Source organism: Halichoerus grypus, chromosome 6, assembly GCF_964656455.1.
Source record: "Halichoerus grypus chromosome 6, mHalGry1.hap1.1, whole genome shotgun sequence".
Taxonomy (NCBI): Eukaryota; Metazoa; Chordata; class Mammalia; order Carnivora; family Phocidae; genus Halichoerus; species Halichoerus grypus.
Genome location: NC_135717.1, coordinates 78,917,300 through 78,945,019, shown reverse-complemented (window position 1 = coordinate 78,945,019; position 27,720 = coordinate 78,917,300). Strand labels below are relative to the sequence as shown.

The 27,720-nt window shown below is 52.4% G+C and overlaps 1 protein-coding gene across 5 annotated transcripts; it reads right to left on the bottom strand.

The window, feature by feature from the left end:
• Nucleotides 1-529: 529 nt before the first annotated feature.
• Nucleotides 530-26,386, bottom strand: SLC6A12 (solute carrier family 6 member 12). Of its 5 annotated transcripts, none has more exons than XM_036092411.2 (16): nucleotides 26,260-26,386; nucleotides 23,780-23,864; nucleotides 21,494-21,761; nucleotides 15,317-15,451; nucleotides 12,287-12,427; nucleotides 11,427-11,514; nucleotides 10,172-10,304; nucleotides 8,787-8,921; nucleotides 7,220-7,323; nucleotides 6,790-6,914; nucleotides 6,257-6,369; nucleotides 5,602-5,739; nucleotides 4,738-4,840; nucleotides 2,812-2,912; nucleotides 2,146-2,316; nucleotides 530-947 (listed from the first exon to the last, which is right to left on the bottom strand). In XM_036092411.2, exons 3-16 carry the CDS (start codon nucleotides 21,705-21,707, stop codon nucleotides 810-812), a joined length of 1,839 nt encoding a protein of 612 aa, XP_035948304.1. In that variant the 5' UTR covers nucleotides 21,708-21,761; nucleotides 23,780-23,864; nucleotides 26,260-26,386; the 3' UTR covers nucleotides 530-809. The 5 variants fall into 5 exon arrangements, with proteins under 5 accessions (XP_035948304.1, XP_035948303.1, XP_077931587.1 ...); XM_036092410.2 differs by lacking the exon at nucleotides 26,260-26,386 and adding an exon at nucleotides 25,769-26,073; XM_078075461.1 differs by lacking the exon at nucleotides 26,260-26,386 and adding an exon at nucleotides 25,769-26,073 and having other exon boundaries at nucleotides 6,790-6,884.
• Between the last annotated feature and the right edge of the window lie 1,334 nt (nucleotides 26,387-27,720).

Genomic DNA, 27,720 nt, shown 5'->3' with positions numbered 1-27,720 from the left:
GTCCTCAGTTTCCTCACCCATGAAGTCAGGAGGCTGGACAAAAGCAGGGTGGCAAATGGAGCTTCCTGGAGCACTGTATTTGGAAGGACTGTGAGGTGGGAAAGACTCTGTAATCAATTAGCAATGTCTGCCTCAGGCACAGGAAAGCACAGAACAGTCTGGGGATCATCTCTAAGTTCCTTCCATTCCAATGCTCTGTGAGTTGAGGACACATATTGCAGGAAGAGTGTGGAACCAGGGACACCTTGAGAGGCCTCCAGGAAAACTCAAGACCATGATGGCTTGTGAAGGCTTTTTGTTTCTCTAATTCCTTCCCCATGGACTCCAGAACACCAAGCCTAGGGAAGGACCCCCTCTAATGGAATGTCAGAATCCAATATGGCGTGTTCGGTTGTCACTTCCAACACGTTGTGTTCCATCAGGCTCTCCAAGTCAAAGTGTGATACGTATTCCCGTCAGCGCTACCCTCCCAACGCGCAAATACAGGAAGCTGGAACATCCCTACAGTGGGAGCTCCCACACAGCGTAATGTGTTAGAATCAGATGGTGGACTCAAAAAAGACCACCCTCCTTTATAAATAAGAAGGTATGTTCCAACAGGATGGCGTGTTGCAGCGGGACCACCTCTCGCCCTCCAGAAGGAGCTGCCCCAGCTGAGAGAGAGCGGCCTGGCCTCTGGCTGGGGGCACCCACGGACATCACAGAGGTTCCCAGCCAGACAGCGGTGAGGGACAGAGGCGAAGGCTGTCCACTGTGGTGGCCCTGACAGAGGTTCCTGGCTCCATAGCCACCTGGCTGCTGGCCACATCCTACAAGTGGGTCTCCTTCTCCCCAACTATGAGCCCCTCCCTTGCTGGGGAAGGCCCGCCGTCCTGGCTGGTACCACCATCCAGGTGTTGCTTGGGCTGTGGCAGGCTGGGGTCAGGGGTGGTGAGCTGTCGCAGGCGCTGTGGAGACAAGAAGGAACGAATGGGTGCCACTGGTGAGAAAGGCACAGATGTTCCATCCTGTTTGTAACCCCAGGGCCCAGGTCAGGGCCAGGCACATGGGGGTGGTCGGTAGAATCTGAGTGAATACGGGAATAAATATTTTGAGAAGAGAGAAGAGACAATACCATGGTGACTAGGACCAGGAACTGGCCAGGTTCCCGTCCTTGCTCTCTTACTAACTACCTGTGCAATTGTAGGCAACCCATTTAACCCCTCTGTGCCCTATCTGTACAACGAAGATAATAATAGTACACAGCTCAGAGAACAGTGCCTGGCAAAGGTAAGTTGATCAATAAGTGCTTATTTTTGTTCTTCTTACTATTACTATTATAATGTGATCAGTAAGTCCCTATTATATTATATGAGTAGTACTACTATTATTACTGGTATTGGTACCATCTCCTCCCCCTGCTTCTTGCCTTGAATGCAGATGTGATGACTGGAATCACGACAACCTTCTTGTGACCATGAGGTGGTGAGCATGATGATGAAGACATGCTCAGACAGAGGTGCAGAAATATAGGAAGAGTTTGGTCCCTAGTGACCTCTTTAAGCAGCTGAACCAAATGCCAACAGCATCCATCTCTGGTCCTTCTCGATGTAAAAAGAAAATAAGCCTATTTGCTTATTGCAGGTTGGGTTTTTCTGTAACTTGTAGGCCTGTTAGATTTTTACAAGTGTAATGTCTTTGTGGGACATGCTCTATCCCCTTCCAGGAAGGCATGTCTTAAATTCTAAACAGGGAGCCTCTGCATGTGGCTCCCCAGAATTAAGATAAGAAAAGAAGCCAGGAGCCTGTGTATGAAATGAACCATGATAGCTGGTTATTAGTTTCCTGGGAGCAAGGAATTTGTGCTCTCTAAATCTCTGTGTCTGGGTGCCTTTAAGTTCTTGTTGTGACTCAGTTTCCTCCTTAAGTCTCTGACAGTTTACCCTTGGTCAACCTGCCCACATGATCTGCTGGAGGTCAGATTCTGAAGGTCTAGGACTCCAGGACTTTTTAAGATTTCTGAAAATGAAGCCATTGGACCGGTCTTCAAAGATTCCATGAGACCGAAGGGTTGCCCCACGCTCAGAGCTGGGCTCCACCCATGGTGTCCTGCCTACAACCTCTCTCAGCAACCCCCTTTCATGCATCACTTGCTCTGGCCCCTACCTTCTTGAAGGAACCCTGGGTCTTCAGAAGGGTGATGATGATAAAGAGTGGGACGCAGACCATGGAAGACAGAGCCAAGAACCAGCCGATGAAGTAGCCCCAGGGAGGGTACACGTAGATGTTGTTGTATTTGAGAGGTGTGTACTTGCTCAAGGAGAAGAGGAAGGTGGCCTGGAAGGAGGGAGAGGTGGATGCAGATGAGACAGAGAGCCCTTGAAATCTTCTCTTCACCTGCTTCAATATCCAGGGACAGAGGACAAGTTAATGCACTGTGGTGCATCACTGAGGTAGACTAGTAAAAGCCATTACAAACCCTGGGCCAATGCATGCTCCCCCCCCCCCCCCACCAAGGACCGAGACAGGAGGAGCTCTGAAGAAGGGAGGGAAGGTGGAGGAGCCCTCAGCAGGCAGACAGAAAGAGACCACTAACTGGGAAGTCGGGCAGCAGATGGAGGTGCTGAGAGAAAGGAATGGAGCAGGAACTGGAATGAGGCAGGGGAAGGAGACAGCCCCCGAAAGGAAGGGCAGGAGAACCAACCTAGAAAGGGAAATGGACCAGCCTCCCCAGGTAACTGGATAGGCAGGGAAGCAGCCCCAGAACTCGGGCATCCTATTCCCCGTCCCCGAGTCTTCTGGAGGCAGGAGGGTAGCTGGGTGGGCACATACCAGGCAAAGTCCAGGGGTCAGAAAGAGCCAGGAGATCTTCACCAAGGGCCATGGCCTGTAGCCAATCATGTCCTCAACGTTGTCATAGAAACGATCTGCCCCTGCCCAGGTGCGGTGGGAGAAAAGTGCGAGAACAGGAGGAAGGAGAGAGCTTGTGGGTATTTGGGGAAGACTCACCTGGCTTTGCCCCCTTCCCCCCACCCTGTGAGGGGAAACTGGATCAAGGCACGTGAATGAGATGGGTCCCTGGTACCCCAGCCACAAGGCAGGGAGCGAGGAGGGAGAAGGGGCTGCCACCAAAAAGCTGGGAGCCCTGGAGAGAGTCACCCAACCTCTCGGTGCAATCCTTCGTCCCCTTGTCTAGGGATGAAGACCCTAAATCCTAACCACAGAGGAGGGTGTGGGCCTAAAATGGCACAATGGCTAGCAAATGCTCATTTATCTATGCCGCAGAGATGAATTCGGTTTCAAGTCAAAACAGCAAAACAGCAAGGGTCCCACTGTGCCAGCTTAAAACGCTAAACTCACATAGGGCCAGAAAGCCACTGGGAAGGGAACAACAGTCTAGACTCTGGAGGAACCACTCTGCGTTGTCAGGAAAGCACGGCAAGAGGCTTCATCTGTGTTTGTAGAAACACTGACTGGTTTTGTTTACTGTCCTTCTTTGCTCCAGATCCAGGCCCACCCAGTCCTCTAAGGAGGAGAGAGCCACCGATCGATCGGGAAAGACCCTTGGAGGGCCTCTCTGGCCCTTCCTCAGCAAAGAAATAACTTCCCACTGATCACCGGTGTGCAGGAAATGCCCCCATTAGGGAGTCATTCCTTTGACTTCCAAATTTCTCCCCCAGCTAACAACCAGATACTGCTGGGAGGGTGTAAACTATTACAGTTCCTCAGCTCTTTAGAACTCACTGTGATGGAGTTTATCAGATCCTCTTTGGGAGCAAGTTCTGAGAAGCAGCTGAGGAAAATCAGAAAGACATCAGATGCTTGAGGTGAGAAGAGAGGAGACATGTCCAGGGAGAGGGAGGACACCAGACAGGAAGGCTTAGGGTAGCAAAATAAAAACCTTCCTACTCGCGGCTTTCCCACTCATGCACACTACATGGCACCCACCTACCCTCTCTGCCCCGAGCCTTGTTACATTGGCAATGCGTTCCCCCAACTTGGTGCGGTGGAGCCCGAGGGTCCTGGGTATGACGATGCCTCCTCCACGTACTAGCTGTGTGAGCTCAGGCAAGAGACCTACCTCTCTGAGCCTTGCCTCCCCCTGCAAAGGGCTGCTGTGTGAGCTGTGAGATTATGTATGCCACAGTCAGCAGGTTGCTTGGCATTCAGCAGTGCATTGACTCAATGCATAAAGGATCCCCCCCTACTGTCATCAGGACTGGCTAGTCACCCCAGCACTGAGGGGGGCTGGTGGCGGAAGTCAAAGGAAGGCGGAATTCACTTCCGCAGAAGAAAGGAATGCGTAACAGCCACAAGGAGAAAAGCTACCTCAAAAACAGGGGAATGAGTTTCCTGTTCAGGGAAGTATTCAAGCAAAGTCTGGGTGATAACCTAGAAAGGGCATGTGGGGATGTGGGGATGCTCAGACAGAGTGGCCCTAAAGCTCTCTTCTGGCTAGGAGTCCCACTGGCAAAGGGCTTCCAGCAGCTTCTGTATCAACAAAACTGTTCCCTGTTGTTTCTAATTCCTCTCACTATTGCGGGAAATCAGTTTTGTAGAAACTACCTTAACCCAGCTCTACCTGCCATAATGAGAAATGCCCGGGGTCCCAGAGATGGATGAACGTCCCAGGGCAGCAATACAAAGACCTATAGAAACCAGAGGGCCGGCATAGCCCATCTCTCCTCCTGGGCAGATCACGGCCTTCTTGGTGGGGGGGGGAAAGAGGCTCCCCCTCCCTCTCCTCCCTCCACTTACCGTACACCCAGCTGATGCAGAGCACTTCAAACACGGCCAGGAAGAGCAGGCATATGCCACTGGAAGCATAATAATCAAACAGCTGGAAGATATACATCCCGCCCTGCGGAGAAGTCAGTGGAGCTAGGCAGGGCCTTGGCCAGGGTGTGCAGGGGACCTGCTCCGCAGCGAGAGTGCAAACACCCAGCTGGGCCCCCATCCTGCCCAGCCCGTGGGAAGTCACTCCTTGCAACTAAAGGGAGTTGGCCTTGCCTACCCCTGCCCCCAGGCCCCTCATCTGACCTCAGGACAACAACTTCTGACAGCTTCAAAGACCTTGGCAACCGTGGGACATACACTGTTTTTTCTGCCTAGCATCCTCTCTCGTAACGTAGAACCTGGCACCACCTCACTCTGAGTGTTCTCCTCTCCCTGCTCCAGGCTGGAAGCAGAGCCAGCACTGGACACTCACCGTGTTCTTGGGAGACGGTCCCTCTCTTTCCTTGGGGGTTGGAGGGGTGGCGGCAGGTCAGCCTGAAGCTGTACCAGCGTTCTTTACTATCAGGAGGGCAATCTGGCTGAGAATGGCACTCCTGACCATGTCAGGAGAGCAGCTGGATCCAACCATACCTGAAACCAATTATCTCTAGACTTTTCAGTTTCCTGGCCCCCAAAAACTCCCTTTTCCACTCAAGCTGGCTAGCATTTGGTTTCTGTCACCTGACACCAAAAGAGCTAACTGAACACAGGTAAGGTTCTACTGTGTGGTCCCTACAACCTCGCTGTGATGAGGGCAGAGCCGGTGTCAACACCACCAAGGAGCCGATGAGGAAGGTGTGCCCCCTGGCTCCCTCACCTGGGGTGGGGGCACACACCTCTGCTCACCTCCGTAACCAGGAAGAGCCCGATCAGATAGCACACGACTGCAATGGCCAGGATGAGGAGCTCTCGCCGCCCACTCTTCCGGAGCTGACTGGGGAACATGTCCACGGAGGCTGTCACCAGGCACTCCACACAGACAAACTGCGGGCAGGAGGGGAGCTGGGGTGAGAGGTGCAGCTTGCCCTTTGCCCTGGCCGCCTCTCCCCACTCACCCATGCTGACGCACAGGAGCACAGGGGTCAAGGGCAGACGTGGGGTGGCCAGCCCTGCCCTGGCCGCATCTCTACAACAGAGGGTTCCAGCATGGGGGCTGGAGGGGGAGACATGTTCTGTCCCCAAGGCTGGGGGGCAGGGCTGGGCAGCTTGAGCTGAATGGCTGGAAGGAGGCTGGAGGGCCATCTGGAGGGGGCTGTCCATGTATGGGGAAGGGTCAGGCCTGGGGGGAAAAGGCAGGTGGCCCCCTCACAGAATAGGTTGGTCTTGAGACCAGGGGTCACCCAACCAACTGCAAGGACAAGCCCCGGAAAGCGGAGGGGGATCTGGAATGTATGGTCAGTGGGAAAGGAGATGGAGGGAAGGTAATGGCCAGAAACGCAGAAGCTGGCAAGAGGGTCGCCAGGGCAGGGAGGGGTGCGGTGGGGTGGGCGGGGTGACGAACCTGGCTGTCCAGCCCTAGGAAGATGAGCATGATGAAGAAAAGACAGGACCACAGCTGGGATAAGGGCATCATTGTCACAGCCTTGGGGAAGGCGATGAAGGCCAGACCAGGACCTGCCAGGCACAAGGCGCGTCAGGAGAGTTCCCTCCTGCTCTCACCGCCCTCAGGGAAGAGCCTTCTCCCAAGGTACTGTGTGAGTGTGCATGAGTGTGTGTGTGTGTGAGAGAGTGTGAGTGTGTGTGTGGAGGAGTGGTGCAAGAGGGGAGGGTAGTTTCATCCATCACTCGGCTCTTCTGGTTCTGGGGAGCTGGCTTGTGCATCCATTCGTGCTTACAGCTGTGGGTCTGCCCACCCACCCTCAGTCCCCGCTCCCTCCCCACCACCCATGGTTCAAGAGGCCCTCCTCTGTGCCAAGCAGGGCCCACAGAGGCTAAAAAGTTTCCCATCAGCCAGCTCCTGGGACTCCTGCCTGGGACCCTGGTGGAGGGATCCGTGTTCTCCCCTCAGGGCCCAGACAGCAAAGTGGTACCTACCGGACTCGGCCACTTCGGAGATGGGCAACCCCTGCTCCTGGGCCATGAAGCCCAGGATGGAGAAGACCACGAACCCGGCCGCGAAGCTGGTGGCGCTGTTGAGGAAGCAGAGGGCGATGCAGTCCCTGTGGGGGCGGGGAGGCGGAGGAGCCAAGGGAAAAGAGAGGAAGAAATCCCTCAGGGGAGGAGAGATCCAAAGTCAGTCATTGGGGAGCGGGGAGGGAAAAGGGAAGCGAAAGATGCGGGAGGAGAGGGATGGAAGAGAGAATGGGGGAGGGACCAAGATCAAGGATCATTGGAAGGTGGGGAGGGAGAAAAAGAGGGAAGAAAGAAATTCAGTCTGGGAACTGAAGCTTCGATTCCCTGGCGACACTCCAGGAAGACCAGCCCCCCCACCCCAGGGTCCCCGGCACCCCACTCCGCCAATCACCTGTAGCAGTTGTTGTGGTACTTGTTGTAGCTGCCCAGGGCGGTCAGGCACCCCTGGCAGATGGCGAAGGAGAAGAAGATCTGGGTGCCCGCGTCCATCCACACCTACATGAGACCCCAAGAAAGTGGCAGGGGGCGGGGGTGGGGGGCAGCTGGCCATGGCCCCTCAGACCCCGCTGGCCCCTGGGTGTGCCCTCAGGAGTCGTTCACTCGCCACCCTCCACTCACATGTCACTTCACAGGCAGGCCCATTTAAATGTGGCTCTGGGGGCACTCAGGAGACCCCACATACTTGGATTTCTTGGGTGGAGGGGCAGTGCCCAGATAAGGCAGGGCAGAACTGAGAGCTCCAGGCTCACTCCAAAGCACTGAGGGCCTCAGGCAGCCAAGACTGGGGCCAAGAGCCACTTCATTAGAATATAAAGAAAAAAACCTAGGACTCCTTGGGGAAGGGGGGGGTGGGGCAAAGAATGTGCTCAGACAAGTCCTAGAGGAGGAAATAAAAATGCACAGTAAATCTGTGTGGAAATGTCCCACCTCACAGTAGTAAAAAAAAAATAAATTAAAACAATAAAATGATACTATTTTGATCTCTCAAATTATTGTAGATCAAAGGTTAAAATGAATTATTATGGAATCTCTCATGGGCCCCGGAGAAAAAAAGGGTACGTTCCAATACTGGTGGAGAAAATCTATATTTCTCTAAAGCCAGGACATTTCAAGACACTTAAACGCACATATTCTTGGACTTAGTGATTCCAAGTCTGACTACTGTCAGGAAATAATCAGAGATGTGGTCCAAGATTTAAACACAAGGTGTCGATTGCAGCTATATATATGATCATAAAAAAAAGTGCCTGACCTGAATGTCCAAGAATAAGAGCAGACTGATGACACCTGCCCTGCATGTGAGTGCTCAGAGGACACGGCGGCTGGTCTATTGTGCGCACTGCCCACTCTGTCCTTAGAGCACTACCTGGCCCTCAACTGGTCCTCAGTACATTTTGGGTGAATGAGTGACTGAATGGATATTATATGCAAGTGTTTAAAATGACATTTACAAATGAATTTAATGACATGGAAAATGCTTACAATATAATTTAAATGAAAAAAGATACATCTCTATATAATTATCTCAACTATGTTAAAACACAGACACACACAGACACACACCAACTAGAAAAAAAGAGTTGGAAGGAAATCTACTAAAATGCTCATAGAGATATAGCTGATTACAAGAGATCTTTAATTGTTTTCTAGTGGGGATACATTGCCTTTATTTTTTTTTTTAAGATTTTATTTATTTGACAGAGAGAGAGAGCACAAACAGGGGGAGCAGCCAAGGAAGAGGGAGAAGCAGGCTCCCCGCTGAGCAGGGAGCCCAATGAAGGACTCAATCCCAGGACCCTGCGATCATGACCTGAGCCAAAGGCAGACGCTTAACTGACTGAGCCACCCAGGCGCCAGATATATTGCCTTTAAACCGAGAGAAAAACAACCAGAGATTTTCAAAAGTACAGCTGTGGTTTGGGGTGGGAGACAGTGGGAAACTGGTCCCCAGTTCCTACCTGGGGGTCCTTGAGGCGAAGCAAATCTGGCTTCAGGTAATAGATGATGCCCGCATAGGCTCCAGGAAGGGTGATGCCTCGGATCAGGAGGATGATCAGCATCAGGTAGGGAAACGTGGCTGTGAAATAAACAACCTGGAGGGAAACAGGCTCAGGTCACCCCTGCTGGGGACAGAGCCGCCAGGAGGTGCCAGGGACCCTATGGCCGTCCTCCTGTCAGCCCTCCTCAGGCAGCAAGAGTGACACCCAGCTCAGTGTCAGACACCTCCTTAGAGACGCCGAGAGGGGCTGAGCACCTGCAACTCTCCACACCTTCCTTTACACATTTTAGCGGGTCTCGGGCTTCGAGGCAGGTGGAGTATGAGATACACATCAGCAGGGCAAGGAGGGAGGAAGGAAGGGGAGGGGCACGAGCTTCCAGCCATAATATTTCAAAGACTATTTTAAAATCCAGAATCTGGTCTCCTGGAATCCCTCATCCTGGCTGTTCTCCCTTTGCCCCCTGGTGAGGGTGGGTCCTGGTGACAGAGGGGGAGCAGATCTGCAGAGTGACCTGTGGCAAAACTTAAACTACTTTTCCAGGCTTAAGTCTGGAGGGGCAGCTGTGGCCTGAGCTCTGGGATATGGAGACACTCTGAGGGGTCCACTCTGCTCCCTGAGCAAGCTCAGCTCCTTACCGGAGGTGACAGCAATATCTGTGTTATTATCACTGTTACTAGTTTTATTATTATTACAACAATCCCAGGAAGGGGGAGGCTGCCCCCAGAACAGGCTAATCAGAACGGTCAGTATCCTGTCTATTCCTGGCTTTAAAAAGCATGAAGTATCAACCTCAGATTCCCTGGGTTGGAAATAATGGCTCAAATCTGAACTCTCTACACGTACAATAAGCCACTGTTGTCCATTCTTGGCCTGAACCCTTTTGATTATTGGAAACTCACCACTTCAAAGACAGTTCTGTTTGCTGGTTCATACCATACTACAAAAAGCGAGTTGTAAAAGTGTACGATCCTAATTGTGTCATGTACACACATAATACATACAGATACACACAAACACACCTATAAAGGAAACTAGAAGGCAATATCAAAACATCAATGGGGATTAGTAGATCCAAATCTACCATGCTGGCTGGTACAGTGATTAGGGGGACTTCCGTGTTTCTTATTTTGATCTGTACGTTACTTATGTAAACAGGTCTTTTACAGTCATATTGAAAGAGAAAGTCTTTCCTTGTACTGAGCTAAACTCTTCCTACTGTTTCCCCTGTTCTCACCTTGCCTCTCCCTTACACTACTTTCTTTCAGTTCTCCAGGGGGACACTGTGAGTGTCCCCATGGCTTCTGGGGGCCACAGAGAGCTTACCAGGAGCCAGAACACCTCACCTTGCCTGTGGTCTTGATCCCCTTCCAGATGCAGAAGTAGCAGATGACCCATGCCAGCAGGAGGCACAAGGCCAGCTCCCAGCGCAGGGCCCCCAGGTCATGGATGCCTGAGGTGATGCCCAAAACACGTCTCCTGAGGATGGAAAAAAAAAAAACAACCAGGTGAATGGCGAAAGGGGACAACTTGACATTTGTCTTCAAGTCTCTTGATTCTTAGAGCTGACCCCACAGATCTCATGTTCCAGGCTTCCCCTCCCCATCCCACTGCAGCCCCCCATGGCCACGCCATGTTCCCACCTGTGGTCTGTATGCCCCTGCTGTTAGAAGACCAAATCACGTAATCCCATAGGTATCTTTGTCTTTCTAACCATCCAGCTTTCTCTGTTGTGCAGAGAGAGATAGAGAAAGAGAGAGTGAGGGTGGTAAGTAATGTATGGATGAGCAGATGGAGAGTAGATACTTACATAGGCAGGTTGATGCACAAGTACATGGGTATCAAACAGGGGGGCTGAATATGTTTTAGTATCTAAAGAATGCGGGGAGTGGTGGAAATGTGTATGCGTATGTGTTGGTGGATGTGTGGGTTTGGGGTGACATGAGGGCATACGCATATGAGGGTGTAGGGTAGACACATGTGGGTGTTGGTAAATACGTGTGGGTTTTGGTTAAGCATGAGGGTACAGGCAGACCTTTGTAAGAACGAGGATGGACACGTGTGGACATGGGCAGATGTAAGGGCGTAGTCATGTGGAAGGGCAGAGGTGTGAATATAGGGTTTGCCAATTTCTGCAGTACCAGTATGCTCACTTTGGCCAATTTCAAGCTACTAACATAACATCACTGAACACGGAGCTGGGGAGTGATGTGCACCATCTGTTCTGCTGAGCTGGGGCGGACCATTTGCCCATGTGCCATGCACCAGCGAACACGGCACACGTGTCGGTAGGTGTGAAGGTGTATGTAGGTGGGTGCCTGGGGGTGCGGATGGGTGCAAGGATGCAAGTCGACATGGGTAAATGTGTGAGTCTGGCTGGACACAGGTGGACTCGGGGTCATTGGGAGTGTGTCAGTGGACAAGTATGGGTAGTTGTGAGTGCTCCCCCAGGTCCCAGTGATGTGCCAGGTGGGGGGAGGTGGGTAAGCACTGGAGAGCGTGCACAGAAAGGCTTAAACTCGCACTCCAAGTCCCAGGCCTCAGACATCCAAATTTCCTGCTTGGGGCCCCTGGCACGTGGCATCCAAGCCCAGCACCTACTCCCAGAATTCCATGACAGGTGAGGTGAAGTTCTCAGAGGGGGTCGCTGTGCGGGCTCCCGAGTGGTTCAGAAAGTCCATGCAATGCTCTGTTGAGGACAAGAGGGGCTGGGCATCAGCTAGGGACCAGATGGGGAGAGATGCCCTTTCACCCTAGTCCCCCCTGACCCTCTGACCTTACAGCCTGGCAGTCCCCATCATTCCCAGTCCCAAGAGCTTCCTGTGGAGCCCCCATTTTCCAGGAGTTGACCAGCCAGGTGGTTCATGGGACCAGCCCCTCTCCCTATGTTCCTCCTACTGCTCTTGTTCCAGTGAATCTGGCAGTTTCTCTGGCCACCCCGCCACCCAACCTCTGACACAGAGCTCAGATCCCTCCGCCCCTGGAACTGGCCCACTCTCTCCACTCAACACACGAATGGACTGCATCCTCGTGCCTGCTCTTCCCCCTCGATGGCCTGCTGTTCACATGGTGGGTTCCTCCTCAATCTTCAGCCCTCAGCCAGCGATTTTCTTCCCACTGTGGTACCGTTTCGGCAGTTTTGTTCACCCATAGCAATTTGTAATTATTTGATTAATTTGTCCCTTTCTACCAGTAGACCGCACGCTCACAGAGCGCTGGGCCACGGGGCTTGTGCTCAGCTGTCTATGTCTGGCACCCGGCACGGAGTGAGTGATGTTAACCCCTCGCAGTGGCACAAAACATTCACAGTCGGGTGGGGTTTTCGGTTCTCCTGGTGGCTAGTCCAAATTCCCACAGAAGGGTCAGCCAGCAGGATGGCACCAGGGCCCGCACAGCCCGGCTCTGAGGCAAGGGTTTCCCCCAGGGAGAGGCCCCAGCCCAGGGCCCGAAACCATGGATACCTGTGTTCCAGCTATTGGTACAGGTCGTCCAGGGCAGCTCAGAGGTGAAGGAGCTGAACAGGTAGAAGAGGGCCCAGGCCAGGATGATGATGTAGTAGATGTTCAGATAGGACTCGATGACCACAGAAGCCAGACCAATGCCTACGGGAAGAGGGGAGGCATGGGGGAGCAACAAGGAGAACCCAAGAGATCAAGTTAGCCCAGCAGAGCCACACGGAAGCCTCCCGCCGCGGCTAGAAGGGGCTTGGGTGCCACCCGAAGACAACCACCAGGATTTCTTTATTGGCCAGAGAAGCCACAGACAGCACATTTTTCTAAGAAACACAGGTTACAGAACACCACAGTTTGCATTCTTCCAGTTTTGCAATATATATATTTGAATGTATATCTTCTTTTTTTTATTTTTTTATTTTTTTCTCATTATGCACAATTTACTTGACGTATCTTTTTTTTTTTTTTTTTTTTTTTTTGAAGGAGATAAACTCTGGAAGGATTGTCATCCAAAAGCTACCTGTGGTTCTCTAGGTGATAGGATTTCGGTTCACTTTTTAAAGGTTTTTTTTTTTTCCTTTTGTCCATCTGCATTCTCCAGTTTTTCTATGACAATCACACATTACTTGTAAAATGAAAAAGGGCAAGAAGAACAAAGGAGTAAGTGGGGAAATCTTGGTAAGAATCAGTCTCAGGATAAGAGCAAAAACCAAAAGAAACCAGCAAAGAAAAAAAAAGAAGAGGTCGCTGGTTGTCGAGAACCCTGGAGCCTGAGTGGGTCTCAAAATGCCAGCTCACCGCCCAGTGAGGGGCAAGAGTGTCAGCCGAGGCGGGACCTGTGCGCCCAGGTCGGACGCGGGGGAGCAGTCAGGAGGCTGGCCGTGGGGCTGGGAGGGAGCAAGGGCAGGCGCAGTCCCCCCACCCCTCGCCTCCCCCCTCCCCGGCCCGCCTGCTCCTGCAAACGTGGGATCTTTTCCACAGTCATTTTAAAAGTAGCACGTTGCCAGGGCGGCCGTTAGTCCCGAGGTGTGAAAGCGGGCGGAGGAGTGGGCGCCGCGCCCTGTCCCAGGTCCCAGTCGCTCCGCGTCCTGGGGAGGTGCCCGCGGCCCGGGAAGCCGGGGCTCCAAGATGACTTAAGGAAGCACAGCCCCGAGGCAGGTCGGAAAATCAGTGCCGACTGTCCACAAAACCAGCCCTTGGCCGGGCGAGCCCACCCTGATTGTCTGTTCCAGCGGGCCTGGCCAACTCGACCGGAGCACCCCCCGCGCCCCGCCCCCGTGTTTTCCTGCGTTTGGGTCTCCGCAAATCATGCAGGCGTGGGGGGCGGGGGCGCCCTAAAGCGACCGTGGGCTGGGGCCTCGGGAGGAGCGGCGGCCGGGGCTGCTGATGGCGCGGAGGGTGCCCGGGGAGCCGGGCGGCCGGGCTGTTCGGAGCGCGCACACAGACACCCACACACCCAAACAAGCGGCCACTGTGCGGCCACTCGCCGCCCGCCGGAACGCGCTGTGCTCCCACCGCCTGTAAACACCCGACCGGACCCGGGAGGAGGCAGGGAGCCAGGCTGGGAGGAGGGGGTGCCCCATCTCTGAGGGGAGGGATGATCTCAGGGGAGGAAGCTTGTGCCTGTGTGTAAACTGAGGAGGGAGGGAAGGTGGGTGAGCACAGGGTGTGACCTCCGTGTGCTGGGAGGGTGAACTGCGGGGTGGGTAGCAGGCAGCCTGGACCCTCCCACCAACATCGGTGCGTACACCCTGAGACTCCAGGCCTTGGAGTCTCTGTCTCTTCAACTTGACCAAGAGGGAAGGAGCAGTAATCCCTCCCCTCAACCTCCATCCAATGCTTGGTTTGCTCACCCGATCTGTGGTGACCCCTTGGAGAGTTAGTAGATACCTGCCAGAGAGGCCAGCCCCGCCTTTTGCCACCCAGGAGCTCGCTTGGTCCTAGGGATAGCGCACAACTGGGTGGGACATTAGGCGACTGCTGGGCTCCAGAGCAGAACACGGAGACACTGCTCTGGCTGAGGCCACAGTTGCCCAGCAGGACCCAGCACTCCTGAGTAGAAACGTATGTGGGCCAAGCTTCGCCCCTCCCCAGCCCCTCACTGCTGCTCCTCCAGGGGTCCCATGGGTGCCCCAAGAGGAATGAGTACCAAATGAGCCTGGTCCCTGCAACCAAACCCCCAATTGGTGGTCAGGTTCCCAGCCTGCTCAGGAGCCAGGTTTCCCCCCGCATGCCCACCTGAGCATGGTGGCTACAGCCCAGCTGAGTAGGCTGTAACCCCAGATAGCCTAGTCCCTGGGGCTGCCTCAGAGACTGACGTGAGGGAAAGAGTCCTCTCCTCATTTCCCATAGGCAAGGAACCTCTCAGAGACAAGGGTTGGGGAGTCCCCCCAAGGGGACTGGCCCAATCAGCTAAAGATGGGGTGGGGAAGGACACCCCAAGCTGCTCACATTAGTACCAGCAAGTCCATAGAGAGAACAGGAGCTGTCCCTAACCTAACCCCTAACCTAATTCCTAACATGGGAAAAAGCATGAATTTTCAGCTCAGGGAGACCTGGGTTCAAATCCTCAGTAAATGATCTCATTTTCTCATCTGGAGGATCCAGTGAGGAATTGCATGTCAAGTGCTTGCCGGAGCCCTAACACATAGCCGGGCTCAGGGGACGTTAGCCATCGTTATCATCGCTATGGTTATGTACCTCGGCGGCACGTCTGGGGCCGCGCCATGTACACCGGAACAGCATTCCGGGAAGCTGATGAAGATGAAGCTCCAGGATTCCTCACTTGCAAAAACTCCTTCCAATCTAATTTTGCACTGGTGATTTTGTATTGTCTTTCTTGAGGTGTGCCTTCCTCCCCAGGATCTATAAGCTTTGGGCCCCCCAAAGTTTGATAACTCTTCCTGTGTCCCCCACAGCACTTCGCACAGGATGAGAGTAGATGAAGAAGAAGGTGGTGGCAGGGAAGGAAAGGGGAGGAGCGATGGAGGGATGGAGGCGCTTGGTGGCCCTGGTAGGAGGGCAAAGGGGAACACTCACCCTGGAGAAGGGGACAGATCTTCCTCCAGGCTGTCACGCTGCCTTGGCTGGTGTACTGGCCCAGCGCCACCTCCAAGAAGAACACCGGGATGCCGCAGGTGAAGAAGAAGATGAAGTAGGGGATGAAGAAGGCTCCTGTGGAACAAGAGGGGGCAGGGGCTGAGTCCTCGACCCATCTGGGAGACCAGCGTCCCACTGCTCGGCATCCTTGATCTCCCTCCCCACCCTCCCAGGGGCCCACGTAGGCTTCCTCCTGTCTGCGAACAGGGACAGGCAGAAATTTTCCAGTCTGAACCCCATTCAGGATAGGAAAGACCTTTGAAGAAAAAGGAGTGAGCATTTAGGTGGAAATCCTAATAGACGCACTATTTATTTTCTCAGTGTGCTTCACAAACTTAGTCCATTTATTATTTTGGGAACCAAAACATGTGTTCTGTATAATTTGATATGCTTATTAAATTATCAAGTGTGTTACATTTTAGAGAAAAACAAACAAAAACACCTCGGAAAAATTGTTTTTCCTCTAATAATTTTCAGATGTTTTTTTCCCTCCACCAGGGTCTGATCCAAACTGGGGTCCCAGCAGAGAAGGCCGTTTCTCTGCTCAGGCAGATTCTCGGGCACTGGGGTTTCAGCAGTTATGTGATTAGGTGCTGACCTACAGCCCCCACAGGAGGCCAGGCCGAAAAAGCATCCAGCAAAGTAGGGAACTTAAAGACAATGCTAAGCCGCTGGTGCCCACTTCAGTCACTAAGACATATACCTGAGGATGGAAAAAAAAACAGATGGGTGAACAGATTATTGTTTACTGCATCAAAATAACACTTAGCACTTATGTTGTGCTTACTGTGTGTAAGACATTCTTCTAAATGCTCCACCAACATCAGAATCCTCACAGAACCACCTCCCATGGGGCAGGTACCACTGTTATCCCCATTTTACAGATGAAGAGACTGAGGCATCATGCCAAGTGGTCCGATCCTGAGACTGTGCTCTTACCCAAGTAATCCACATTACTTTGCAGGAAAAATAGAAAGTACAAAGGAGGAAAAAGGAAAAAAATATTGTATAGCCTTCCAATTTTCTTATAAACAGACACACACACGCACATATATACATATATATTTGGCAAAAAATGAGAACCTATTATATATTCCTTGACTACCATTTAAAAACCTATCATGAACCTATTATATCAATAAATATAGAAGGCATCATTTTAATGCCCGTATCATATTCCACCGTAAGCATGTATCTTAGTTCATTTCATCGATACCTCCACTGGTCAGGTATCCTTGGTTGTTTCATTAGAAACCCCACTGCGATCCATTGTCCACATCCTTGTGCACTTAGCTAACTGTCTCCTCAGTATAAATTTCCAGTGGACAAATTGGTAGGTCAGAGGGTATGTACATTTTTTTTTTGCAGTAAAATATATATAACATAAATTTTACTTTTTAACCATTTTTAAGTGTAAGGTTCAGTGGCATTAAGTACTTTTACACTGTTATCCAACCATCACCACCATCGATTTCCAGAACCTTCTCAGCCATCCGAATCTGAAACTCTGTAGCCATTAAACACTAACTCCCTATTCCCTGCCTCTCCCTGGCCCCTGGTAACCACCATTCTACTTTTTGTCTATGAATAGTTTTTCTAGACACCCTATATAAGAGGAATCATGCAGCACTTATGTTTTTGGTGTCTGGCTTATTTCACCTAGCTTCATGTCCTCAAGGTTTATCCATGCTGTTTTCAGGCTGAATAATATTCCCTCATGTGTATATATCACATTTTGTTTATGCATTTGTCCATTGATGGACATTTGGGTTGCTTCCACCCTTGGGGCTTGACCAGTTTTTTAAGGACTTTGACACGCATTTCTGAATCGCGCTCCCAGCCTCTCCTACCCATCTTCACCGCCAGTAGCAATATGTGAGAGCGAAGGAGAAGGATCTGTGAGGCTTCTGGGCCCTCCGGAGCCACAGCAGCTGCTAATTCTCCAAGTCCCGAAGTCCTTTTTAACCCCAGCTTTGCCTGCACATCCTGAGTAACACCACTGACGCCGGATCACGCGCTGAGGTGGTTACAGGGGTGAGGCTGAGGGGCTCTCCCAGAGGGCGCTTTACGGGAAGTCTGTGGTGGCATGTGACCCATGGGCCCCTTCCTGCTGGCTGTGCGGAAGCCCTTCCCTCTCCTGAAGGGGACGGCCTCAGCCCTACCCTTGGCACATAGACTTCTGCCCCACAGAAACCGGGGAGAGCTCAGGAGGCCTGGAGCTGGGCCACCCTCAGGCTGAGTCGGGCCTGGAAGGTCAGTGCTAGGCCCCGGCCACAGCAGGCAGTGGGAGGAGGTTGGTCCTGGAGCGCCTACAGGCGTCCATTCTTGGCTTTCTCCCTGGGTTTTCAACATACTATCACTGCAAACATCCTCCCCTCGGAGTGAGAATCCTCACTCGGGGAGATGGACCTGGCCCACAATTCCCTTAGCATCTGCCCATGCTCTGGGCACGAGCAGCCGGATGAGGCCCCCCAGGGATCTGTGAGGGCAGGGTGACTTGGGACGCATTTATAGTCTCTCTCCCTTTGCTCTAAGGTGTGCCTTATTAGCTCTGCCAAGCACTCACTCCGGAACCACTAGCAATCTGGAAACTCAGAATTCATAAAATTCTCTTTTGGGGTGAGCCATTTTTTGAGGATGATCTAGTTTAGCAACTCCCTGGGTTTTTTTTTGTAACGAAAGATATTATTACACCAATAACACTATTTTTTCATCCCTCTTGAAAGATTTTTCTCTACAGAACCATTGGTTAACTAATTATTAATTCATTATGAATTGATTAATATATCAGTAAACACTATATTTAACTGCTTTTTTTCTTATTTATTTATTTTTTTTAAAGCAAGGCAGACTGCCACCTGCAGCGCCTCATTTGGACGTGTCTGGAGTCTCAGAAGCTTGATTACCCTATGTTTTCCTACAAATGGACCTGGAGAGCTTGTTTGGGGGTCCTAGCAGGGGAGCACAGCTACTCGTATACCCTTGTTGGAAGAACGGTCCTCCCCTATCAGGGAAGGTCGTCCTCTTGGACCAAGCGCGCAGCTTCGGGCACGGCGCCCATGGAGCGGTGTGGGAGGAAGGGGACACCTGCCTAGCCAGCCAGATCAGCCACATCAACCCTGGCAATCAACGGGGTGACAGATGTCGCAGCCAGATCGCCCTCACATCCTAACTGCTAACTAAAGAGTTATGGTCAGCTCAAGATAAACCCTATCATCATAGTGAGTTAGTACAATTCTAGCCTAAAGCAAAAAGGTGACATTTGAGTTAGTCGGTGAAGTCATGTTCCCACGTAGATCCATTATTAAGTTATCTGAAACAAAGAAACCTACATTCCTACTTTCCTGGACCCCCAAAGACCAGTGACCTGAGATTGGGACCCCTGACCTTGCTCCACCCCTCATGTAGGGGAGGATGAGGGAGATAGGATAGAGGGGTGGCAGGGTGGGTGTCCTCCCCGGGTACTTAGGTTGGGACAGAGCTAATGTGAGAACACAGACTCTGCCCAGTAACTGCGATCCAGCACTGCCTCTTCACAGACGACCCAGGCTCAGCGCGGTGTCCCTGCACACTATCCTAGGCGCTTGTGTCCCCATGCCGCCCCACAGCCAGGACTGAGTGCAGCCACCAGGCAGGACACAGTGCAGCCACCAGGCAGGACAAGGAGGTGTGGGCACCCAAACCAGAAAACCTGTCCCCTGGACCCTCCTTCTCCCTCCTTTTCAGATGGCAGGGCAAGTGATGTGCAAGCCAGTGAACCAGGTGCCCAGGCCCGCAGCTCCCAACCACTTCTATGATCTTGGGCAAGTCGCTAAACATCCCAAGGAGCCTCTGGGCACTCTGTGAAATGAGTGCTCAGCCTGGATCATCTTCAGCTCGAGCACGAACACCCTGTGTGTCCCTGAAACTGGCCTGGGGCAAAGAAACAAGTCACCGCCCCTACCACTTCTCCCCGCCTTCCCTAATCTCTGGCCAGCATTCACCCCCCACTCCCCAGCCTCACTCCATAGCCCTCACCTGCCAGGAAACCCCATTTCTATTTCTTGGAGCCATTAGTTCAAGTAGTTGGTAATAATACTATAAGGTTGGAAACACAAAACAAGATACCTGGTAGATGCTCAGTAAATACCTGTCAAAGTAAATATGGGGGCGCCTGGGGGGCTCAGTCGATTAAGCATCTGACTCTTGATTTTGGCTCAGGTCATGATCCCCTGGTCATGGGATCTGAGCCCCATGTCAGGCTCTACGCTCAGCGGGGAGTCTGCTTGAGATTCTCCTCCCCCTTGGCTGCTCCCCCCCATCTCCAAAATAAATAAATAAATCTTTTTAAAAAATTAAATATGAATAGTGTTATAAGGGTTTTCTATTTTTTTTAAAGATTTTATTTATTTATTAGAGAAAGAGACAAAGAGAGGGAGGGAGGGAAAGAGAGAAAGCACAAGCAGGGGCAGCGGCAGGCAGAGGGAGAAGCAGGCTCCCCGCTGGGCAGGGAGCCCAACATGGGGCTCGATCCCAGGACCCTGGGATCACGACCTGAGCCGAAGGCAGACGCTTAACTGACTGAGCCGCCCAGGTGTCCCTATAAGGGTTTTCTAAACAATAATTATCTTTAAATAGGAATGTTTCTTCTTTTTACCTTTCTGGAATGTTTCAGATTTCACAATAAATGTGTACAATTTCCACAAGAAGAATAAAGGTATTTTCAAAAGGCAAAGATGAATCTGTCCAGTCACAAATAAATTCATATAAATGAATACTTCCATTTGTATGAAAATTCCAAATAGGTAAACCCATAGCCACAGAAAGTAGATTAGTGGTTGCCAAGGGCTGGCAGCAAGAGGGAATAGAGAGTGACTGCTAATGGCTTCAGGCCTTCCTTCTGGAATGATGAAAATGTTCTAAAATCGGTGTGGCGATGGTTGCACAATTCTATGAATATACTAAAAGCCTCTAATTGTACACATAAAAAGATTAATCTGGCCCCTTCCCACCATACCCCTGCTCATTTTTACTACCAGTGCTGAAAAATAATAAAATTATGTTTCTTTAATTAAAAAAAAAATCAGAGACAAGGTCATATTTCTCTGCTCAAATTCTTCAACCGTTCCCATCTCAGAGCAGAGCCTATTAGATGTGAGCCCTGTGACCTCTCTGATCTCTTCTACTCTTCTCCACATCTGTCACTGCCCCACTGTTCTTCAAACAGGCCAGGTGCACTTTCACCCCAGGACTTTGCACTTGCTTTCCCCTCCGTTTGGAATGGTCTTCACCTGATCTCCATCTGTAAGACTCACTCCTTTACCTCCTTCAAGTCTTGGTGCAAATGTCACCTCCTCAGCGCAAGCTTTCCTGGGCACCTTACTTCACCTTTTCAACCCTTCCCCCCATCCCCTACATCTCCAACGACCCAGCATTCCCTACCCCTCGTCCCTGCTTGGCTTCTCACCATTCCACTCCTCACCATCAACATCCCACGCATTTTACTTCTTTTTTTTTTTTTTTTAAAGATTTTATTTATTTATTTGACAGATAGATACATAGTGAGAGAGGGAACACAAGCAGAGGGAGTGGGAGAGGGAGAAGCAGGTTTCCTGCCGAGCAGGGAGCCCGATGCGGGGCTCGATCCCAGGACCCTGGGATCACGACCTGAGCCGAAGGCAGACGCTTAACGACTGAGCCACCCAGGCGCCCCCGCATTTTACTTCTTTGTCTGTAATCTGCCACCCTGCGCTAGAATACATATAACACACAGAATGTGTTCTGTGCTGTATCTAGAACAATGCTTAGCCCAGGAGAGGCCCACAGTAAAATACTAGCTGAATGAATGACTCCTATCAGCAACCGGCATTATACAGAATCATGAAAGACTAGTATATCCTATCTTGTTACACACTCAGATTCCTTGGTCCTACCCATTGCCTCCATTACCCTTCACTGTGGCCCTGGGAGGCATCATCCCTATTTCACAGAGGAGGACCCTGAGAACCCCCGGGCCCTCCAACTCCATGCCAGCCTCCTTCCATTTTACCACATTGCCAGGCAGGAGGCGCCCAGGTAGGCCCTGCTTGCGGTCAAGGCACAGCTCTCCCCACCACGCCTACCTCAAAATGAACTCACCACCTCCATTTTTGTAGCAGAGATAGGGAAACCTCCAGACATTCCCCAGCCCAATGATCTCCCCGGCCACTGACAGCACAAACTCCATCTTGTTGGTCCATTGGCCCCGATCCTTCACCTGGTCCTCGCCTTCCTGTTCCAACTTCTCTCCCTCCTCAGGGAGCCAGGAGACCATGGGAGGCCCGTCCTCGGGGACAGCCACTTTTCTGTCCATGGCGACGTGATGGACCGGGAGGCCGCAGAGCCGGGAGAGGGCAGGATGGTGAGCCTGGTGTGACGAGAACGGGTGAGCTGTACCACCCCGAAGCATGCCCTCCACCCCTGTTTTCTTCCTCTTGGCTTTGATCATTGTTGGAATATTGCGGTAACATTTCCCATTGTTGGAATATGGTTTAATATCGTTGGGCTGTTGATTTTCTTCCCAAACTCTCCATGACTTTTACACCGAAAGTTACACTTTGCTCTCATGACTTGGAGAACAAATAGGGAGCCAATCTTCGTTTGCCCATTTTGCAGAGGGGGACATCCAGGCCTTGACAAGTGAAGTGGCTTGCCTACGACCATATAGGAGTAGACTGGGAGGAAAAGGCTTGGGGGTCTTTCATTCCGAGTCCCTTCTGATATTTACAGCCAGCCACCGTCCCCGCTCGCCCGTCTGCCCAGCTCCACAGTGTCGGGTGAGTGGCACCCGCCCAGCCTCCGGCCTCCAAGCCAGAAGGGATCAAAGCCTGCCAGGGGTGACAGGAGGTCAAAGGGCAGGTGTGGCCCAGGTGACTGCACGGTCTTCTGCTAGCTGGTTGTGTGCTCATTCCTATGCCAGGCAATCGATCAACTCAGGGTAAACATGGGAGCCAGCTAGCTCTGGGCATCTGATTGGGAGGGAAGGAGAAGGTGGGGCCTCTGAACAAGGCCAGATGAGACCTGGGGTTGGTGCCAGGACCAGTATAGGCCTTCGAGGGAAACCCGGTTCTTCTTCCTTCTCCGTTGTACCTGTGCCCTGAGAACAAGCAAGGGGTCCTGGCAGTCGATCCCAGAGCGATTCTCACTGGGGTGGTGGTCTCCTCAAGGGAGACCCAGACGTGGCTGAGCCGGACAGCAGGTCACTGCCCTTCCTGACTTCCTGCTCTCCTAAAGAGCCCAAAGCTCACTGGACTGCCAGAAAAATGATGTGGTCTCTCTTGGTCTACTCTGACCCTGTCGCTGTCCATTTGTCAACCTCCAGGAGATAAACTGCGGCACTGTGGTGTTGTACCTGGAGTCCTTGTTTGCCTTCCCCCCTTCCCCCCCACACAGCCACCCTGAGGCCACCTCCACCTTGGCTCCCGAGGAGCTGCCAGGAGGAGGTGATCCGGCCCCAGAGGGAAGCACCCACCCAGCACCCCTCCCCTCCGGGGGGCGCTGGGGAAATCAAAGTGACCCTAAGCTACCAAGTGCTCCATGCCCCTCCAAGGCTCTAGAGAAACACAAGGGATTCTTTTTACTAAGTGTCTGTGTTTATTCATTGGTCCTTTTAACCCAGGCAACAGCCCAAGCCCAAGTCAGTTAAAAAGGCGTGGCAGGAGCCATTTGAGGTTATGGAAATTTTTGAAGGTGACTTGGAGGACAGGTTATCCCAGGAATGGGAAAGCCTGTTGGGGTTAGACTCTGGTATTGGGACCTACTCAGAGGTTTCCACTGCAAGCTCAGCCCAGGAAGAAAGATGAAGAGAGAAGCGCCTAATGGAAATCAGAGGTCTTCAGCCCCCGATGTAAGGGAGGAGGAGGGAAGGAAGGGAGAGAAGAAGGCTTCCAGGTTCAGAGGAGACCATCAGACCCTAGGAGTGGGGGAGGCTTTGAGAACCAGGGTGTCAGGTTGGAAGAACAGGGCAGTCTGGCCCTGGGAGAAAGAGCTGGTGCTACCTGAACCAACTGTAGACGTTGCTACAGAATTGGGGTTTGGGCACCCTGAGGAGTGGCCCCGGAATCGTTATCAGACAAATGAATGGATGAATGAATGAATTCAAAAACATTAACGGAAAAAACACCAGGCAGGAAACCTAAGGTCTAGTCCAGACCTAGCCAATAATAATATTAATAAAAGTTAACATTTGACTAATTGTTGTGCCAAAAACCTACACTTCTTCATATGCGTTATTAAATTTCATCCTCATTAGAATCTTTAAAGTAGGTATTACTATTAAGTCCATTTTATCAATGAGGAAATGAAGCTCAGAGAGATGAAGGAACAGGACCTGACACCTTGCAAGTATTCAGTAAAACTATTTTTAAATGATTTGAATGAACTCACCAATACAATAAGCAATGGAGCGGAGTCTCTAACTTGCTGTATGAACTTAGGCAACTCACACGTCCTCTCTGGGCTTTAAGTCTCCCTGGAAGAGAGAATGAGCCATTCAACAGGGGTGCTGGGAGGGTGGGGGATAAAAATAAGATCCATAAAAGACAAGGAGAGATTTTTTGCCTTTGCTTGCCAAGCCATAGTGTAGCTCAGCTCAGGGTGAGCCCAAGCACAAAGGTCTCCAAGGGGGTGGGCAGGAGACAAGCCTTCCTGTTCTCAGACCAGAAGCAGCTATGACAGGGCCACGCTGTCCTCAACAGTGGAAGGAAGAGAGACCTGGTGGGGCCAAGGAGTAAGCGAAGGGAAGACCAGAGGAGAGTGCAGGATGGCGAAGCAAATCTCAGAGCCCAGTTTGGGTGCAGGGTTTGGCTTGTATCGGAATGGGGAAGACAAGAAGAGAACACACACTGATGAGCTGATACTGATGCAACATATTTTTTTTAAAGGTTACTGGAAAGATCATAATTTATGGGTTAGAGTGAAAAACCGGAATGGCAGAATGAAAGCAAGAGCATGTGGAAACGAAAGCTGGCCCCGAGCCATGGTAAATCAAGAAGAAACAGGCCTTCAGTGCAGCAAGTGGGATTCAAGTTAGACTCAGGGAAGAAATGTCGAGGTGGAGGTCAGACATAAACACAGGCTGTACAGAGCTCTCCTGTGGGGGTTACTTTTCAAAGCCAAAAGGACGGCATGCCCCCCTACCCTCCTTACCCCGTCCCCACTGTGCCCTTCTACCCCTAGCCCACTTGCAAGGAATAAACAGTGTTATCCACAGTCAAGATGACTTCCAGAGATCTCCCCCTTCCCGAGATCTCCCCCGTCTCAGCTCTGCCACCTCTCCAGCCCCTAGCGCCCCCTTCCCACCTCTGCTAAGCTGGAGCAGGATACGGGGCCATGCATTGGAGCTCACCACACGTCAGTGCCCTCCAGAAGCCAAGACACCTACATCCACACTGGGCTCAGTGCGGCCCACCAAGAAAATCTTCAAGAGGCTAACAAGTCCAAAATTAACCGTTTTCAGGAGCTGGGCATGGGGCTAGGAGGAGGAGGTCTGGTCAGGGTCTAGCAGAGGAGCAGACAGGTGGCGAAATGCCGCTCCCGCCATGCTGCTGGGATCCCAGCTCGGCCCCATCACCCTCCCAGTCCAGCACAGGAATGGCCCAGCCCCGGACCCGGTGGGGGGGGGTGCGGGGGGCACAGGAGGCACGGGATGCCCCAGGCCCTGCTTCAGCCCACACCCACATACCAGTTCCCATTTCTGTACACACACTGGTGCCATTCCTGTCACGTCCCTTTGCACACACATACCTGTGTGCATGGCACCAAAACCTGACTCCGGCTAGTCCCTCACAGCCTGGGGGCTGCCGGGTTAGGCTGCTGGCCGCCTGCACCTCCCCACCGCTCCCTTGTTGCCCTTCTCTGGCACAAGCATGCTCACGCCTCCCCACAGCCTGAGCTGGGGCAGCTTCCTCCTTCTGGGAGACGCTTGGCTCCCAGCTTGCGCTGCTTGACCCATGGGGGAGGGCAGGAACCCCTCATCTGCATGGCTAATTGCAGGTCATGGGTCTTGAGGGATGCCCAAGGTTTGTCCCGTCTGCTCTTCCTTCCCATCTCCCTGGGTACTGTCTGCTTCCCCTCCTTCCCTCAGTCAGGTGATCACCCCTCCTTCACCTACTCCCTAGGGCCAGCCCCCCACCTAGGGTCTTTCCCAGGCTCGTCCCTGAGCAACTTAGAAGCTGTGGGTGGCTTGGGGGAGCTGGGGTGATGCCCCTGGTCCTAAGATGCCCCAACATCAGACTAACTTCAGCCCCAGTCTTTTGTACCACAGACACACACAATCCTACAAAACCTTGCCTCCCAGGACTCACCCCTCCAGCCCCTCTGAGGCACCCTCTAAGGGACTGTGAAGACACAGCCCATCCTCCACTTCCTGCTCACCTCAGTCCCGAGCTCGGCTCCCGTGGTCAGCTCAGCTCCATGCCTCCGGTCCCCGGGACAGTGGTGGGGAAGCCCACACAGCCGGGACCTGAGAGGGGAACCAGCCTCCACCTTTGCTCCTTCTCCTGTTCCTCCCAGCTCAGAATCCCATCCGAGTTGTTGTCCCAGGACTCCCAGACAGAAAGCAGCTCTGTGTGTGTGTGTGTGTGTGTGTGTGTGTGCGCTCACGCACACCAGTGTATTGGGAAGTGAAGGGACAGAGAAATACCACAGCAACAGGAGGGACTGAAGCCAAAAGTTTGTGCACCAGGATTACAACATCCAACCTCAGGAAGCCAAGTCCTCTGTCCCCAGTCCACCACCCCCAGCTCCCTCCCACTGGGGGAGCCCCCCCCAAGCCCTCCCACTGAGCTCTGTCCCTCCAGTCCAGCTCAGACTTCCATCTGATCACGTCTCCCTCCTTTTGCCCCTCGCCCCTTCCCCCTCCTCACCGTGCCCCTCCAGTACCGGCTCCTTCCGAGGGAAGAGATGAGGATGTACAAGGCAGGGTGCAGCCTTTTCTTACCAGAGCAGTAGGACGGGAGCCACCACCCCCCGGGCTGGAAACTGAGAACCTCAGGAGGGGAGTTGGCCTCACTGACGAGGGCTCGGGAGGAGGGTGAATCACGCGCTGGAGTTTTCCACCAAGTACCTGCCCTCTGTGGTTTCAAGGCAAGGCTCTGGACCTTCACAACCACTACGCTTTGCCTTGGGATTTTCCTAGAGAAAGTGCCCAGAGCATACCTCAAGAAGCCTAATCTAGAAAGGACACAGGTTTATAATCAGACAAGACCTGAGTTTGAACCCCTCCTGTGTTCTACTGGTCAGGTCAGCTAGGCAAGGATCTGAGCCTCAGTTTTCCAATCTGTAAAAGGTACAAAACAAGACCTACCTACTTTTTATAGTTAGAGACAATATGGTAAATTGCTTAGGAGATTGTAGATGCTTCAGCGGGCGGGTGGGGGGGGGGTCAGTGGTGTTTGCTGTGTGTCCTCTGGAAGTGGGGGCAGGGATGGTGTGGCATCTGGTCCCAGGCAGCAATAATAATGCTCTGGTGACCTCTCAGCACTAAGGCACGTAACTGGGACTTGTCTGATTGCCTGGCCGCCAGCAGTGGTGAACTGGTATTTGTTGAATGAACGTGTGTGGCCCTCTGCCATGTGCCCAGTGAGCTTATGCAGAGTGGGGTACTCCTCACTGGTCCTGCACACGCCCTCATGGTGCTGGATGCAGGACTGTCCCATGGTCCTTCATTCAGAACAGCCAGTGCCTCTTTCAAGACAATGAGGGTAATTTCTCAGCCCCAGGTGGTGTGGAGGGAGGGGGAAGTTGTGGGGAGAAAAGGAAATTTCCCTTTGCATGAGCTTCCCCTTCGTATTTTAGAACTTCCCAGCAGGGCTGGGGTGTGAAGTTAGAATCTCAGTCTGTAGTTTTCCATCAAGCAGCCCCACTGGGTGGCTCGCAGGCCCCTCACAGCATCTCCTATGGGGTTACCCAGCGCGAGAAAGCCCGAGTGAGTCTCAGTTCTCAGACTCCTTGCCTCTGTGAAACCAGAAGGCAGACGGAGGGTCAGCCCTGGCAGAGCCGTGCATGGCCCCAACCAGAATTCATGCTGCAGTTACCCCTGCCCGCAGCTGGGATGATGTGACCTGCATTGCTGCATCTGTCCCTGTAAGTTGGGTCCACCACGGATCAGCCATAGAGCTTAGTGCAGCGGGGACACCAAAGTCCACAAGATATGGAACAGCAGCAGCAGCCTTTCTGGAACAAAACACCCAGCCTCCCCATGAAGGGGAGTGAGAAGAAAGAGAATCAGACTAGGCAGAGGGGAAATTTCCCGGCTCATTCATTCATTCAAAAATTATATTTCATGCCTACAATGTGTCGGGCTTTCCACAAAGACCTGGGGTTAC

Bases quoted from the DNA above. Each gene is read 5' to 3' on its own strand.
- SLC6A12 (XM_036092411.2), bottom strand. From the start codon at position 21,707: ATGGACAGAAAAGTGGCTGTCCCCGAGGACGGGCCTCCCATGGTCTCC. The intron at 6,370-6,789 runs GTAGGTACCACT...TGTGCCTGGCAG, and splicing joins CTCCGAAGTGGCCGAGTCCG to GTCCTGGTCTGGCCTTCATC. The intron at 2,317-2,811 runs GTATGTGCCCAC...CCCTCCTTCCAG, and splicing joins TGACCCCTGGACTTTGCCTG to GCCACCTTCCTCTTCTCCTT.